This window comes from Octopus bimaculoides, chromosome 6 (genome assembly GCF_046866305.1).
Source record: "Octopus bimaculoides isolate indiv1 chromosome 6, ASM4686630v1, whole genome shotgun sequence".
Classification (NCBI taxonomy): Eukaryota; Metazoa; Mollusca; class Cephalopoda; order Octopoda; family Octopodidae; genus Octopus; species Octopus bimaculoides.
In genome coordinates, this window is record NC_142933.1 from 46,572,650 (window position 1) to 46,591,952 (window position 19,303).

General features: G+C 34.6%; 1 protein-coding gene across 2 annotated transcripts in view; it reads right to left on the reverse strand.

Moving 5' to 3' along the window:
- Positions 1 to 19,303, reverse strand: part of LOC106873561 (fasciculation and elongation protein zeta-2) — a 72,735-nt gene that overhangs the window by 42,544 nt on the left and 10,888 nt on the right. For both annotated transcript variants that reach the window (XM_014920987.3, XM_052968869.2), the window contains exon 2: positions 8,390 to 8,498. In XM_014920987.3, coding sequence (XP_014776473.1) covers positions 8,390 to 8,498 — 109 coding nt within the window. The remainder of the gene's footprint in view (positions 1 to 8,389; positions 8,499 to 19,303) is intronic.

Genomic DNA, 19,303 nt, shown 5'->3' on the forward strand with positions numbered 1-19,303 from the left:
GATCTGTAGAAGAGGCATAGGTAGAAACTCCATAAGATGTACTCAGTGTAAGCTATGGACACATAAGAGGTGCAGCAATATTAAAGGAAGGCTAACTGGGAAGATAGTTTTTGTATGTGGCAGATGCTCAGGAGCAATAAACACTGAAAATGTGCAGAGAACAATTTATGCCACATCCCAGGGAGAAAAACTAGAAGTAGTTGATAGCTTCTGTTACCTAGGCGACCAAATCAGTAGCAGGGGTGGGTGCTCTGAAAGTGTAGCTGCTAGATTAAGAATAGCCTGGGCGAGCTGGCAGAAACATTAGCACGCCAGGTGAAATGCTTAGCAGTATTTCGTCTGCCGTTACATTCTGAGTTCAAATTCCGCCGGGGTCGACTTTACCTTTCATCCTTTGGGGGTCGAGAAATTAAGTACCAGTTACGCACTGGGGTCGATATAATTGACTTAATCCCTTTATCTGTCCTTGTTTGTGCCCTCTATGTTTAGCCCCTTGTGGGCAATAAAGAAATAAGAATAGCCTGGGCAAATTTCAGAGAGCTCCTACCTCTGCTGGTGACAAAGGGCCTCTCGCTCAGAGTAAAAGGTAGACTGTATGATGCATGTGTATGAACAACCATGCTACATGGCAGTGAAACATGAGCCGTAACTGCTGAGGAGATGTGTAAGCTTGCAAGGAATGAAGCCAGTATGCTCCACTGGATGTGTAATGTCAGTGTGCATACTCGACAGAGTGTAAGTGCCTTGAGAGAAAAGTTGGACCTAAGAAGCATCAGATGTGGTGTGCAAGAGAGACGACTGCGCTGGTATGGTCATGTGGTGAGAATGGATGAGGATAGCTGTGTGAAAAAGTGTCACACCCTAGCAGTTCAGGGAACCTGAGGAAGAGGTAGACCCAGGAAGACCTGGGATGAGGTAGTGAAGCATGACCTTCAAACATTAGGCCTCACCGAGGCAATGACTAGTGACCGAGACCTTTGGAAATATGCTGTACTTGAGAAGACCCGGCAAGCCAAGTGAGACCATAACCCGTGGCCTATGCCAGTGGTGTAACCAGCCCACTTATGCATATTTTTCCTTCATTGGACACTAAACTCTGCTTGCGAAGACCTGTTGAGGCAAGTGAAATCGAAATCAAATTCGATGACAGCACTGCTTGACTGTCATCTGTGCGAGTAGAGTGCTAAGAGCACCATCCAAGTGTGATTGTTGCAAGGTATTCAATGACACACAAAGTATTTGATGATACACTACAGATTCTGGAATTTGCTGTCTTAATCATAGTAAGCTGGCTTCCATGTTGCATGGATTGGACAGATGGAATGAGTTTGGTGAATTGGAGGATGACATTATGCACCAATGGTTTATATGGCTGGATGCTTTTCCCAATGCCAACCACTTTACAGAAAGCTCTAGGTGTTTTCTTCATAGTACCAACATTAAGAGCTTAAAGAGGCCTCTGTAACTGAGACAGGCCAGAAGAGAAGGGGGCAATGGTCCAAGGTGAAGGGATGAAAAATTGTAGATAAGAGAATAAGATGGGAGTTTGGCAAAGAACAAAGGAAAGGGAAGGGATTAGAGACAGTGGTGACATTATAAGGGGCAAGTATGGACAGACGGTATGAGAGAAAGGGGACAGGAAGGGAGCAATAGACTAGGATGGAGAGGAATAATGAGTCATTGAAGTGAAGTATGGTGGTAAGTCAGAAGGGGAAAGATGAGAAAAGGTGTTGAGGGAGAAGAGAAATTGAGGGGGAGAGGTTAGAGGATGAGAGGAAAAAAGATATTGTTGGGTACCATAGAAGTACTTTCCAGAATGACGAGGAAGAGCAGAGGAGAGGATGGAGAAAGAGGAATTGGGGGGAAATAGGTAGGTGCAGTGAAGATATCCTAGAGGTGTAAGGGCAGGTAGTAAAATAAAGGTAAGAGATAAAGAGTGGCAATAGAAGTAACCCAGAGGAGTGTGTGCTGTGGTGATGAAAAGATTGGAATCCACTTGGGGACATGTAAGGTGATGTGATGGTGAGGCTAGCTTCACCATTTTAAAGTCCACTTTTCCATGCTTGCATAGGTCAGAATGAATTTGTTGCAACAGATTTTCTACAGCTGGACACCCTTTTTCTTGCTAACTCATTTGTTTCTAAGCAAGACAGTATTTTCCCATGGCCTGAAATGTTTTCACAGAAGATTGGAAATGAACTGCAGTATTTCTACTGCAGAACCTCTTCTGGGCATGAAGCCAAATTGCATTTCATCTATGTTTACTCTGTTATGAATCAATTGCGCTATGGCTCTCTGTGACCTTCATAACCTGTTCAAGTAGTTAGATTCCTCTATAATTTTCTCTCTCTAAGCCATCTCCTTTGCCTTTGCAGCAGTTTGTGATGATACTGCAATACCAGTTACAAGGTATGATACCTTCTTGTATTACTTGATGTAATTATGTATCTGGCCTAACTAAATATTTTGATCCATCCCTGATGAACCAGCTCCTTTTTCACTCTTTATTCCCTTGATCATTTTATCTACCATGCTACTGTCAACTTGAAATGCTGGTTCCTCTGTAAGGTCAGCATGAAGTAGACCCTCTTTATTCTATGCATTTTCCACATTGAACAGGATCTCATAATAGCACATCCATGCCACTTTTTTGCCTTCCACAGTAATGGTGCATGTGCCTTCATTATTCTAAATACACTTCTTTCCAATGACATCTCAGTTCTCTATAACACACTGTTTCACAATCCTAAAAATTTCACAATGACAATTAGATCTACAATTTTATAAATTGAGAACTACTGGTAATAATTCAATATACTGTTGATAATGATGAAGAAAAGCATAAACTTGGCCTGGACTGACTATTTTAAAGATGTATGTACATACGTATGTATGTTTGTATATTTGTGTATGTGTCTGCATGCACTACTATATTGCTGTGCTACAAGCTGTGATATTATCATTTCCCCTGTCAACAAATTGTCAACTACTTTTGTGCCATTTGAAACAAAGAATAAAAGATACCTTACTTGAAAAACAGTTAAAGGTTAGTAATAAGAAGGGTATTCAGCTGTAAAACAATGTCTCAATAATATATTTGTCAAACTCATGCTAGCATGAAAAAAACGGACATAAAAAAAGCATGAAACTTCAAAAATGCAAGGAGGAAATTTGTAAACTGACAACGACAAATTATAATTTGATATAAGAATTAAGGAAATTACAAGAGAAACAGGAGGCCAACAAGAATTATACTACTGGCTCCAAAACTCAGGTCTAACAGCTTCCCTTGAAATGGTTCTAGCACAAGATCAGAACCTGCCCACCAAAAGTTATAAAAAATTACTGGTGTTTAGCAAAATCTGAGTACACCAACAAACATATTAAAGTGAACACATAGTTGTTAGTGCCAACACTTCAAAATTGGCATAGAAAACAGTTGGTACAAACATACATTGCAGGCAATATTTGTAGGTGCTGATAGATAAGAGTAAACCCTCCTGTAAAAGAGACTAGTAATAAACTTAGGATAACTCTTTTAATTACAAGTATATTCAATTTGAAGAGATAAAGAACTGTTTAAGTATGCAGACTTACAAGTAGAAACAAATACGATATGAAGACCAAAAAGAACAAACAATTCCAGTAGGTACACTAGGACTAAGAACAACAATAAAGAGAAAATACATCAAATAAAGAAACAAAGATATATCAAGTTTATCCACATTATGACATATAACATTAAGTTGACAAGCTGGCAGAATTGTTAGTGTGTTGAACAAAATGCTTAGTGGTATTTCTTCTGGCTTTACATTCTGAGTTTAAATGCTGCTGAGGTTTACATAGCCTTCAATTTCTTTGGGATTGATAAAATAAGTAACAGTGGGGCCAATGTAATTGACTAACTTGCCCCCACCAAAATTTCAGGCTTTATACCTACAGTGGAAAGGATTATAGCATATAGCATTCAAATAAAGTAGATTATGGAAAACACAAACGCATGAGGCATGGCACACAAAGAATGTAACATTCTGAAGCAATAATAGTAATGTCTTGCATGAATACAAATCTAAAGTAGACATGTATAGTTGATTAAATCCACACTCAGTTAATACTAGAATTTATTGTTAATATTATAGGAAGATAAAGTAAAGGTGAACTAAGAAAGTGATGAGACATCAACAACGATATTTTAGTTCAAGTATTAAATAGGTGCACAAAGAGAACATGAAATAAAATTGATAGACATTAAATCATACAAAATCTATAGACCACAAAAGAAAGCACCTTCTTCCCCAATACTCTACAAGATATTTACTCTATTAATAAACTAACCATAAATCATAAATATTACTTAACTGGTTAACTCAAGTGAAGAAAGCATTCTAAACAAAAATGGATAGCATCAATAATAATAATAATACATCGGGAGAAAATAGGAAATCACACAGCTTCAAGTTAAAGGAGGAAATATAAAATGAAGTCTTATCTGGTACTAATACTGTTAATCAACATGCTAAACCAGACTGAATGAAGGCATGCTATATAGTGAAACCTGTCTCTTTCACATGAATGTTTTGATATCATATGTTGAAGATGACAATCTAGAAACATTTCTAGAGATGATATATGGATACAAGAGGGAAATGTGATACAGGTCTAGAAAATGTGTCAAGGCTCTTTAAGTAACAACTTGTTAACAAATCCACAAATATTTAAGAAATAATGAATACAATGAGAAAACAGGTTACAAAATTCTACATTTTTAAAAGTAAAAACTAAAAAATATACTAGGTGTAAATTATCTAGAGGTTTTAAGTTGTAGTTACAGTATAGTCAAAAACAAAGTTAAGAAATTAGAAAGAATAAACAAATGAAACAGAAAATAATGACAGTACAGTCACCAAATCTAACAGAGAATATATTTATCATGAATACAAGGAGTCAGAGACTTTCTCCACTTAGAAGATTATTATATGATAGCTATTGTAAGGTTACAAATATATCTAATGGAGAGAAAAGCTAAAACAATTTCTTCTATTGTTTACTTGTCGGTCATTCAGCTGTGGCTATGCTGGGATACTGTCTGGAAGAATTTTAGTTGAACAAATTGACCCCAGTACTTATATACACACACATACACGTATGTGTGTGTATATAAACCATTAAAAGTCAGAAGGTATGAGAGATTTATATATTTATTTAATCACTTGACAGCCTTAGGATTACAACCATTTCGCAGTCTTCTTCATGTAGTAATAATTTCAGTGTGGAATAAAATTATGTTTGCATTAATATACATGCTATGCACTATACAATACAACAGTATATTTGCAAATCAATGCAAATAAAGAAAGCTAGCTCATCAGATCACCAGAACATCATGGTTACATCAATGATTCAACTCCTAAGGAGTTGAATAAATACAAACCACAAAATGTCACAAAGTAATAATGAATGCAACACTAGAACACAGATTAGTAGCTTCTTTTTGTAATAACCTACTTTTGATTTTTTTTTTAACATTTGCTCATGGCCTACATTAAATTATATCATATATCTGCCCATTTTCACCACTGGTTATGTGAACAAAAATTGAACAAACCGTGACACAAAAGACAGTGTAAAAACCATCAATTGCTCAATGGCTCTTGAACACATTAAATTTCAAATTCTTATAGAAAAGTCTGGAGCCTTAGTATCTTGCTTGTGGGCTACAGCCCATCTGTTGCTGCTCTCTGCTTTAGAACACATCAGTTCTCATTTTGACAGATATAATCAAAGACAATAGGCCAAAAATATTATCGATAAATATAAATTCCAGTGGACAATAACATATCTATAAAAAATTGAAGAACTTATTCAAATGTAAAAATCTGAACACTAGGACATCTACTGTATGGAGATGGAAACAAGAAATTCTCATCATAATAACAAGATGAAAAGAAGATAAAGTAAAGCATATAATCAAGATCCTAAGGACATATACGATATATCCACATAAAAAGTACATGCTTATGTTGGTTTTACAGCAACAGAAGAAAACTTCAATGTTACATTGCTTGCATCATATTGATATTTTGGATGTTTTGCCTTTCAGATGCTATGATGTTGATGAAAAATATGTCTTCAGGACTCTGGTTTAATGGGATCGAAACCTAGTACTTGGCATTCATTTGTACAACATTCACTTTAACTGTGAAAAAGAGCAGAAGCTTAGTCTTTCTATTGTTGTATTGTAGCTTTTTTCCTTGAACTGCCAAACTTTGGAACCCTCTTCCATCTTATTGTTTTCCTCTTATGATCTAAACTCTTTCAAGTCTAAAGTAAATTCATTTCTTTCATCTTAATTTCTCCTTCTTCATAGTCCCTTATGCAAAGTGGCTTTTCACTTTGCTTGGGACTTTCTAATAATAATAATAATAATAATAATAATAATAATAATAATAATAATAAAAAGATTGTGGGTCATTATGGATTTCCATTTACAAAATTTCATTAGACATTTCAGTTCTTCATTATGGCCTGTCTGAAAGCTTTCCATTTTACTCAGTTGTCATAGAGCAAAATACTGCTATTCATAATCTTATCAAAGCAATAAAATGTCACTAAATCAAAATTTAATATTCATGGAATACTAAATTTGGTTAAGCACTTAGAATTATTAATATACTGCTCAACATATTAAATGAATAATTTCTTTCTGTCTGGGACTAGTTTTGTAAACATGTCATGGTGCATCATTTATAATTTCTGAGAATTTCAGTTTTGCCAATGGAAGTAGGACACTCATTAGTACAACAAAGAGGAATGAAACAGTATGAGTTGCTAATATTGAAATTTTAAAAATTGCCTCACAAATGTTCTTCTCTAAAATTCAAACCACTGCCTTACGAATATAATTATCAGGCATGGCTGTGTAGATAAGAAGTTTAATTTGTAACCACATGCTTTAGGTTCTATCCTACAGTGTGGAACCTTGGGTTAACTAATACTTTGAAATTCATAGACAGAAACTGAAGCTTTTCAAGTATGTATATATATATATATAAATAAATGCATGTATAAGCATGTGTGTGCATAAATGTTGACAACTTGCCTCCTTGCATATTACCACCTGAGCAAAATGGTGATATCTTTATTTTCCCAGTAAACAATACATCCTGTAGCTCTACACATTTGAGGGCCAGTGGAAGAAAAAAAATTTCTAACTTGAAAAATACTTAAGGGCTGGTAATAGAAAAAGTATCTAGTTGTAAAATACTTCTCCAAATACATCTTCATCCAATCCATGCCAGCATAGAAAAAAAGACATGAAACAGATGAACTAATATAATCTCCAAAATAATATAAGACCATCAACATTCTAATCCCTAAATGTACTGTGCACATAATAAAAAGTGAAATGGTCAAACCTTTCAGATTATTGCTAACACTTTAAACCATAAGATTTATTTTGCAATTCTTTTTAGTTGTCATATAATATCTTATAAACCAAAAAATTAAAAGGGTTTGGAGAAGTGTATAACAAATGGCACAGATTCAGATCAATATGTTGATGGATAGAAAACATTAACAACTGGGCAGAGCCTGAAAATCCTCATTAAGAAAATACTGGTTCAATACAAGATTTTTATTTCTATTTCTTTATTGCCCACAAGGAGCTATTCTTAACAAAATCTCTTATTGCTTGATAATTCTTGTAGGATACTTTGGGGATGGTTTAATAGACAAAAGCTAATCAATTATATTTGAAGGATCTACAGTTTGATTTTAAATTTTGATCACATTTGTTATTAGTACTCATTCCATCAACTCAAAGTAGAGGAATAAGGCAGGCTTCAAAATCAGAATGTAACCGACACATAACAACTGATCAATCTTTTAGGCTAACCTACAGTTAATATAGTTTTATCTTACTATATGCATACATACTGATATTGTTTTTCCAACTATATATTTTAAGTCACATAAAGGCATTTGTTTAAAAGTAGAACATATTACTGCAGTGACTGAATAGAATTTATCAGTTTTGATTTATCTATTAGGTAGTTGATGATAATGATGACAACTTAACTATATTGTCTACACTTTAGAACAAAGTATCTGTCTTCTCTACTTTCATTGATGTGTCTTGCATAAGATATTGCTCTTCTAAAATGATCAACTATCTGTTCCTTTAAGCTATTGACATGTAACAATTCAAATTCAAATTTCCTCAATTTTATCACACAATGACAAATTCAAACCACCAGACAAATCAATAATAAGAATCTTTCTTCAAGAATGTAAATGCATTAAATATATTGAGGTAATGTTTGAATAAAAATCCTTAATGAAAAAGAAAAAAAAAAATCAACTATCTATGGGAATTTAGATTTATACTTACTTTCTTTTCTGAAAGATTTAAGGCTCTTGTATGCAGTTGCCTTGCATATGATTTAGACCAATCTATTGGAAGTAAGTTACCAAAGTTTCCTGTAATTGTCCACCACATTCTATAAAACAAATAAGAAAAAAACATTAGAAAATGAATTTCAAATTAGAAAAGGACATGTAGCTTAGTGCTTAGTGCTTAGTGAGCAAGGCTTACAATCATAAGATTGTGGATTCAATTCCTGGACTACATGGTATATTGTGTCTAAATGCAAAGCACATTTAATATCTGAAATGAAAAGTACCAGTTTCAACAATCTATTCATTTACTTAAGTCAAACTCAAGTCTAGGTCAGAAATTTTTATATGATTTTTCTGAATTTGTTATTCTTTTTGTATCACATCAGATTTGTTTTGGAAATATTAAAAATATTTAAAGATAGAATATTTTTTTTAGTTTGACGCATGTTTTATATATTTACTATTCAATGCTAAACATAATAAATCATCATACTGGCTTTAACATGTAGTTAAACATTCACATTGCTCTTCACTGTGTTTGCCATAATAGCCTAATATAATAGTCAAATTCTTAGTTCCAAGATTCATCACACAGATGTTCTGAGATGCATCATCATCAGTAATATTCCCAGGGTTTTAGGAGGTTTCACGTCTTTTAACATCAGACCCCTGTTTTCACTTAACCAAGCCGAAATTGATCAAGTCCCAACATGTGTGAAGAATATTATTGCAGTATTACTTTGTGGCATCTTGTCTAATGTTTGGATTTTATAATATCACTTGTCTAATGTTTGGATTTTATAATATTGATAATTACAATTGTACATATCCTCCAAATTTGTCATATCTCTAAACATACATTGTTTTGATGAAGACAGAACTTATAAAAACTATCTCTTTATGGTCTGACTTGGTAAGCTGTCATAGGCAGTTGGTATCATAGGTATCTGATGCAACAGATGTTAGCTTGCCAAAGTCATCATATGTTGACCCAACTTGTCCAAGTTTTTTGTTGGCAGAGTCCCACCATGCTGCTAGCCTATGCTTCCTTCACACCTGCACAAACTTCTTGGAGAAAATGTGGCTCCTTTCATTTGATGTTACCAATTTCACAAGTTAGAAAGTAGTCCAAACCTGAATGCCTTATCAATATAATCCCAGCAAGAAACAAGTGCTTCAACTATTCCTCTGCCACCCGAAATGCCAATTCTGACTTCATTGCCAGCTGCTACTTTAGTATCTTTGGAGTTTTTGTAGTGCAGGTCTTTTATTTTTTTTTTATGTGTGTGTGTGTGTGACCACAAATTCTCCTAAAATGTTGCTGTGGTCCATACAGAATAATGCTGCTTAGGCTCCTTAGTTACAACAGTTGAGATATTAATATCTAATAGTAAGAGGAACCATAAAATCTTGGGCAGAATAGTGTACTGATATATTCAAGCCTTGAAGTGACCAAGCAACAGATTTATCAATCATTGTAAGCTCAATCTCAAGGTCTCAGCTGGTTTTACTGATCACAGCTATATCCTTTAGGGTGCATTGACATGTTTTCCCAAGTTCTTGACGGGTTGTTCCGTCAATGTTGGAATGGTGATTTCAGATAGGATGAAGTAGAACTCATCTTCTCTTTAACACAAAGGACCTTGACATTGATGGTTTGAGGCTCATCCTTAACCATGAGATGAGTTTCTCAAGTCCTTGAAGGATACACATGCCTCCAACAACTATTGACTACTGTGCTTATAGCAAGAGCAAAAAAAGGTCGACCAAACTAGCTATAATTCCATTCTCTAGCCTGTGCTACTCTGATATTGTGGATCCAGGAATAACTCTCAAATAGAAGTTTCAATAATAATCCAGAATGAAGTCATTGATCATATTAGAAACATAGTGTCATTGAAGGGCCTCATCTACCAGCTAGTGTGGCATAGACCATAAGTGTTTGTGAGGTCTAACTACAGAACCACCAGATTTCCCTTGCATTTTTTTTTTGTTTCTCTTACGAGCTATGTGGCTGCCCCTGTACACTCTAAGCAGCCAGATGTTTTGTAATTCCACCTTTCTATACATATATATCAATGCAATCATTCTTCAAAAGGAACTTTGTTAGTTGACAGGACAAGATATTGAAAAATATCTCCTCTTCAAAGCTAATAATGAGATGGTCCTAAACTGCTTGATCTTAGAATTTGTTCCCTTAGAAATCCAAACATCCTTGGTATGGCTCCACTGGTTGGTAACTCTTCCCCTCCACCAGACCACTTTCAGCATCTTCCAGTGTTGTTAAAGGTATTTCAGACAACATTTATAAACACTGTACAGTATTCTGCTAGGCTCTGGAGCACAAGCTGACCTTGTTACCTTAAAAACTTCCTAAACTTCCTTCCAGATTTGTTCATTTTTATTAAACTAAGTCATTTGGGGTGCTGAGCTTATCAAGATTTTGCAGTAGTTGCCATAATAGTCATAATAGTTGAGATTAAAATGTAGAAAATGCATTATTACAATCACACTTAAATTATGGTTTTAGACAGCTGTTTGTAATCTGGCATATTTCTGTTACCATTCCAAAAAATGTTAGTCAGGCTTCAAACTTAATTTCAGACCCACTTTAAAAATTCATTTCTATAATTTATGGTCCAATATAAATACCAAATTTTAATCTTGTTTCAGTTACAACTTATGGTAAAAGCATTTCAATATTCCTCTATCTTTAGCGTGAGCTTTACAAAATGTTTCATACACCTCAATTTCATGTACAATGGAGCTACTAGAACTTTGCTTAAATGTATAAGAAGTGTAACAGCATTTTCAAATCCTGGCAAAAATTCCTATCAAGGTGACCAGATTTTCTGATGAAAATAACACAAGTCAGTCTTGCTGTTCTTAGATATCAAAAAACACATGATTTTTAGGTTCAGTCTAATTGCATGACACCCTGGGCAAGTGTCTTTAACAGTAGCTTCAAGTTGACCAATGCTTTGAAATGAAATTTGGTAGAGGAAAATTGTACATAAACATGCCATCATTGTCATCATGATCATCTACTTTCTATGTTGGTATGGATTGGATGGGTCATTATGATTTGACTCAGTTTTATTTGGAGCTAATGTCCTCCTCAGTAGGTCAGAGGACAATGTGTCCTTGAACATTTTTAAGCTTGGCATAGTTTCAGTGACTAGCTGCATTTTATTGTGACACCAGTACTACAGAGGTTGTTATGTCCTCGACAAGACATGACAACCTCATTGTGTTCAACAACTTAGTGGTCGCAACATTTGAAAACCAGAGGATAAAGTACCTAGAAAACAAACAAGGGTTGGTATTAGGAAGGGCATCCAGCTGTAGAATACTGTTTTAAGAAGTCTTGTCTAAGTTACACACACATTGGAAAAATGGATACAATGATGATAATATGGGTTTTGAAATGCAATAAAAAAATTTAAGAAATAAACAAAAACAAAAAAGTTTGAAATAATAAATTCATGTAGATTTGCTATGATTCACATTCAAAAAATTAAGGTGAAAAGGCAGTAAAGACATAACAGAGAAGGGAGAAAGTGAAAAGTAAAAACATAAAAGTTTTTGTAAAAGACAGATAGCTTAGCCATGTGCATTTAATAAATATGCATGTGTAATAATAATAATAATTATATATATATATATATATATATATCAGGCATGTGCTATCAGTAATTACTCAAAGTAGGCAGTTGGTGATGTTTATGTAGTAAAACACACAAAAAAATAAGTGAAACACAGGCGCACGACTAAGTTGGAGGCAGATTTACTTCTGCCTTTATAGCACGTAAAGAAAACGTTGTAGGAATGTACGCACCACGTGTACTACAGCAGTTCTATACATAGCTTTAATACTGAGATTGAAAGGCAAGGGCAAATTATGCCTACCTAATCTACAAAAAAATAAAATATTTTCCATTTTGAGCATAGTAATCAGAGTAACCTTCAAAGTTTTATTGAATTAGGTGCATATTTTGCCATAAAAAGAAAATGTTACTGTCAATCTATTTTTTCAGGGTAGGCAAGGTATATATATGTATATCATGTTCTTTCCACTTGTTGTGGTCATTCTATCTTTTTTTCCTCCCTAATTGTTTCTTGCTATATCTCTTTTTCTTTTGTTCTCACCACCATTCAATAATTCTCTCTTGTTCTCAACACCACTTATTTCTTTCACCCTATCTCAATCTTTCTTTCTGTCCCTTTTTCTAATCATGTCTGTTCATATACTTCTTTCTTTGTTACTCTTTCACACTTCTACCCATCTTCCTTGAACCATGCAGAGGGAACAAAATTTGTTACTCTCATCCTATCTTCTCCTCTTCTTTCTTTCTTCATTCATGCTATAAGTGTGTGTAGTTTTTCTGTGCCTCGTCAGACAACTACCATATATATTTATCAAGACATTAAGAATGAAATGTTTGATTTTGAACTAAAAGTTTATTTTACTTTATCTCAACAAAAAGCAATGTAGTTAATCAAAGTATGCACCTAAATTATCAAGAACAATTTTGCCATTTTATCGGTAGCTTATTTATGCCGGCAGTGAAGAATTCTGGAGAACAAGAGATGATGAAATCATGAAAGGCTGTTTTGACATCTTCTTCAGATTTGAAGTTTTTCCCTTGCAAAAAGTTGTCGAATGCCTGGAAAACATGATAGTCTGTTGGTGCAACGTCTGATGAATATGGAGGATGACAGAGTACTTCTAAGTTCAGTTCCTGTAATTTGAGTAGTATTCTTTGTGCAATATATGGTTTTTGCAATATATGGTTGTGCAATATATATCTTGCAAGAGAATTGGCCTGTCTCTATTGACCAATATCAGCTGCTTAATTGAACGTTCACTCATCATTTCATCCAAATTGGTTGATGTATGCATCCACTGTAATTGACTTACCAGGTCTCATGAAGCTGTAGTGGGTGACACCATTAGCTTTTGTTTTTGGAGAATATTTTTTTTTGGATTGTGTTTTGGCACTTCGTCTCTATCCAACCACTGTACAGAACGCTTTGCTATCGTTGAAAAGAATCCATTTTCCATCACATATAACAATACGATGCAAAAATGGTTCGCTTTTATGCTGTGACAGCAAAGAACAGGAAGTTTCAACACGATGTGTCATTTGATGCTTGTTCAGTTCGTGTGGTACCAACTTGTCAAGCTTCTTTACCTTGCTGATTTGTTTCAGATGGTCCAGTACAGTTGGAATTGAAATATCAAACCTTGCTGTTAACTCACGTGTAGTTTGAGATGTATCCACTTCCACTACAATTTCCAGCTCATCATTATCCACCTTGGCCTCAGGTCTACCACAGGGCTGATTTTCAAGAGTAAAGTCATCAGACTGGAACTTCTTAAACCATTGACAAACAGTGTACTCACTCGCCGCATCTTCACCAAACACCTCATTGATGTTTCAAGCTGTCTGGGATGCATTGGTTCCATGATGGAATACATATTCATAAACAACATAGATTTTTGATCTATCCATGGGTTCATAAATATTGACTTAAAAGAGCAAACTCACAATATAATCAGACACCATGAATTGCATTTTGAAAAGTGATGATGTAACTCTTCAATGTTGTAAAACAAAGAATTGTCAGGATAAAACAACAGAGTTAACAACTGTTAAACTTCATGCATAAGAAAATTGGACACTTCATTCTTAATGACCTGATATGAGGCTTATGAAACTGCATTGCATGTATCTATCAATAGTTTTCCACCTCACTTGCATGGCATCCTTCAAATCTGTGTCTTCCTAACTTCCATCACTTTAATTATATAAACTATCACTGACACATCAAAAGGGGTAGTACCATGGAATTTAAAGTCCTTGGACTTTAAATGCACAAAACTACACCAATTCTGGTTTCTATGGCTGAGAAAAGAAGTTCCATATTTAATTGTTCCTTTTTGTTAACTGTTTCTATATTCCACTTCAATTTTTACTACACACACACACATGTTTATAGGCTTAGGCATGACTGCGTGGTTAGAAGTTTGCTTCTTAACTACTGTAAGTCAATCAAAGCCTTGTGAGGTGGGTTTGGTAGATGGAAACTGAAAGAAGCCCATTGAGTGTGTGTGTGTGTGTATATATATGGTACCAGTAATGACCACAACTACAATGCATGGATGCCATTTACATGGCACTGGCGATGACCACGATGATTCATGGGTACCCTTTACATGATAATGGCAACGACCACAACTATGATTCATGATTACATGGCACCATCAATGACCATGACAATGATTCATGGGTGCCATTTATATGGCATCATCAATAACCATGACTATAATTCACGGGTGCCATTTACATGGCACTGTCAATGACCAGAACAATTCATGGGTGCCATTTACAAACTCGTGAATCATAGTTGTGGCTGTTGCTGGTGTCACAAATGGCACCCATGCTGGTGGCACGTAAAAACATCCATTACACTCCTAAAGTGGATGGTGTTAGGAAAGACATCCAGCCTTAGAAACCATGCCAAATCAGATTGGAACCTGGTGTAGCTCTCTGGCTTATCAGCTCCAGTCAAACCATCCAACCCATGCCAGCATGGAGAGTGGACGTTAAATGATGATGATGATGATATATATATATATATATATATATATATATATATATATATATATATACACACACACATGCAAACATATGTATGTATATATGAATGCATGTGTGAGTGTGTGTGTTTGTGTCTCCTAGTGTTGTAAGATAGCTTAACAGCTAACCATGGATACAAGTAATACGATATTACTCAAAAGTTCCACATTTTACTTGGTAGCAAATGCAGTTTGTGTGCAAAAACAGATTAGCATTGCAGTAGTGATGACTGACTCATGAAACAATGGGTGAATTTTTTAATAAAGTTCATTAAAATCAATCCATAAGTGTTTATTTATATCATTCTAACACAATATTAAGAATTTAGTGAAAGTATTTAAATGAAAGTGTTTACATTCTGCATTATGTCTTTATATCCTTCCTTAGGGAAGGTTGATGGCAGTATTTCCATATGTTCACGAGTAAAATAAAAAAAAGTCATTTCTAAACAATAAAATGCAAAGGTCCATATCATATACAAGAAAAAGCAGTGGGCTGATAGAATCATTAGCAAGTCTGACAAAAAGGCTTAGTGGTATTTCTTCTGGCTCTTTATGTTCTGGGTCAAACTCTGCTTAAGTTGACATCCTTTCATCATCATCTAATGTTCATTTTCCATGCTGGCATGGAATTGTCTGTTGTGGCATGGTTTCTATGGCTGAATGCCCTTCTTAAGGCCACTTTACAGAATGTGCTGGGAGCTTTGAACACAGCTGATCACCTATCTTTGATAAAAAAAAGTACCAGCTGAACATTGAGACTGATGTAATTGACTTACCCTCCCTTAAAATTACTGCTGCCAAAATTTGAAACCATATTATACACAAGAGACGTTTTTAGCAGAATTTCACATCCCCAAATTAGTGGTACACATTATACACAAGTATGTACTAAACATAAATACATATGCTAATTAGCAAGATTACTGTTTTCACCTATTTCAGACTGCTGTAAAGAATGTTGTTTAGCCCTGACTAAGCAAACCTATGATCAAAAGCACTCCAATCACAACAATCCCACCTTTTCTTTAAGAATAGTATACCAAGGACTACATTATCCAATGTGCTGCCCTTTCTTATTTTTAAAGATGGAAGTTTCATGCTTTATAAGTTTATATTGAAAGTATAGTTGATCAACTGTTTTTGGAATTTTTATCTAATGGATCACTGAACAATATCAAATCCTTTATTTACCTCAGTTTTTAATACGTTTGACACCAATAAGTGATTTCTTTCAAATTTCATAAACTTTTTCCATTATGATACTATGAAAATGTTTTTCGCTTTTTAAGCAGATATTTTCCTTTAAACTTGATTCTAAAAATATGTACTGGAAGTACTTTATAAAAACATAAAAATGATGTATTATAAATAAAGGACAGATGACAATTTAAAATTTAAAAGTGAAATACAAAAATTGGAACAGCTAAATTACAATATATGGAATCTGTACATTTTTATTATCATTTTACATCTGTTGCACTGAGAGACATTTCCTTTATCAGTTGTTGACTGGAAATCTAAATGATTTTGACACTTTCAAACAGTACTGTTCCTTCAACTGTATTGGGCAGTGTCAATGCTACCAAGAAAGTCTAGGTTCTTTCTTTCGGCCTATATTATCTTCAATTTAAATTTAGCTGAGATAGGTAAAAATGAATAAAATTTCTGAAACCATGATAACTTGACCATAAAACAGTTAACAAAAACAAACTGGTACAGGTCAGAGTCTTAATAAAAAGGCAAAGTTCTTAATTACACTTAAATTTATGACTTAAAATCCAATCTGCTATATTTAACACATAATAAATGAACAATTATGTATTATAATTTTGAGTCACTTTAATATAATTAATATCCTTCAACAATTTATTATTATTATTATAGCCTTTTGGAAAGCTTAAATAGATGTTTATTCATCTATGTTATTAATAACTCTGACATATTTATATTTTATTATGTTATTAACTGTAAATTGTGAGGAAATACATATTTTAAAAGGCTTGATATAAATGGAGAAGTTACTGTGGAATTCATTGTTTTTGAAGTTGGTGGACTACATGGAAAGAATAGAATGTCATATTTAATGAGGAAATGAAACAGCTGAATACAAGGACAATTAAGTAGAGATGACATGCAACTAATAAGTTCTGAAGAATTGAGTCCATTATAGAAGTGGTAAAAGAGAAGGAATATAAAGGGTCAGGAATTGAAGAGATTTACTAATTTACTCATCTTAGAGGAATAAAAAACAGAACTGATGTAAGCAAGATTTGAATCACAGAACTGTTAGTAATAACAACTCTGGAGATTTTACTTCTCTTCCAACTGAACCATGAATAATATAATTCAATATTTCAAATGTAATAAATGTGTTCTAATAGAATTATATAGAATCAAGTTATTCATTCAAAAGGTTATAATTACGGCATGAAAAAAATTTCTAAAAGTCTTTTTAATCTTTCCCAGGTAATGTATATCTACGACTAATAATTATGCAATGCAAATGACTCTGTACACTTTTAATTGCAGTGTGAAAATGGTTTATTTTTAATTTCTATGAATTACTAGCTGTTACATTATTACTATTAATTACTAGTGGTTATTTAGAATGTGGGAATTAGAAGAAATTGCCTGAAACAACTTGAAACCATTAACTTCTATAAATATCAAAGTAACTATAAATTTTAAACAGGTGCAGAAGAAAGAACAAATAATTCTAGGGTAGTAATATTAACAACAGTAAGAGGGTCAGCTGAAAAGTTCATGGGGTAACCAAGATAGTCTCATGGAATGTGATCAAATGAGGTTTATTTTTCAATATAGTTCTCCTTGCGGTCCACACACTTCTTCCATTGGTATTGCAGTGCTTGGATCCCATTGGTGAAGAAGCTTTTGTACTGTTGGTCAAAAAAAGTCACCAACAGCAGATATGACACCATTACCACTGTGACGCTGGTTCCTAGCCAAGTGATTTTTCATGCTGGGGAACAGATGATAGTGAGAAGGGACCAAATCAGGAGAATAAGGAGGGTGATCAACCAGTCCAATGCCACAGTCATGCACAGTAGCCACCGAAACCAATAACTTGTGTGCTGGAGCACTGTCCTGATGAAACAAGACACCTTTCATCAGTTTTCTTGGGTATTTGGTCTTGATAACCTTCTGTAACTGCTTCAGCAAGTTGACATCATACTCTCAATTGATGGTGTGGCCCTTTTGAAGATAGTCAATACACACAATGCTTTTTTCATCCCAAAAAACTGAGACTATTACCTTTCTTGCAGATGAAATGAGACTGGCCTTCTTTAGAGCAGGTGAGGAGTGTTTCCACTGCATAGATTGTCTTTTCTCTGGCTCAAAGTGACGAACCCAACGCTAATCCTGTATTAGAAGACATTCAAGGAAACCAGCTGGATCTGCCTCAAACAATGTCAGATTTTCCTGTGATGTGATCAGCCTGCTGTGCTTTTGATCAGGTGTCAGAAGACATGGCACCCATTGAGCAGAATCCCTTGTCATTCTAAGCTCATGGGATATTCTAATAGTATTGGTTATTTGATTTATAGTCAACTGCCTGTCATCCATCACCATGTGGTGAACACAATCAGTGTTTTTCTCAGTGGTGGCAGTTGCAGGATGTCCAGATCTAGGGTCATCTTGAAGATTCTCCCTTCCCTTTCTAAATTCAGTGGCCTATGTCTGCACTATTGATACAGCTGGAGCATCATCTCCTAATGTAGCAACCATAAATGTCATTGGAGGTTAAACCCTTTTTCTGCAGGTACAACATGATGTCAAATTTTGTCCATTTTCAAGAGAAGTAGTTACTAGTTACTTTTGAAGTCTTCTTTGAACAGTCAGATGTCAGTTTACCTAGAAAGAAAGAAGGCAGCTACTAATAAGAAGAGCTGAAATTAATGCACACCTCTAGCATTACTCCTTCACAGTCAGCCTATGAACATTTCAGTCCACCATTTATTAAGCAGCTAATTCTAATGTGACTGTGACTGTTACTATGCTTGAAGTGATACAAGAGGAGCATCAAATGGTTCTAAACTTTGGTGCTAATGTTTGTTTTTGCCATGACACCCTGACAAGACTAAAGAGAATTGAATGAAGAAGAGGAAGTAATGAAAGAGAAACAGAGCAAAATGGTGATATAAGAGAGAATAATAAAAAGAACTAAAATGAGAGGTGTGACACGGTGGTAGAGGAGAGGGAGAGAAAGATGGTTATTCGTGGTGATTGAATAGACACAGC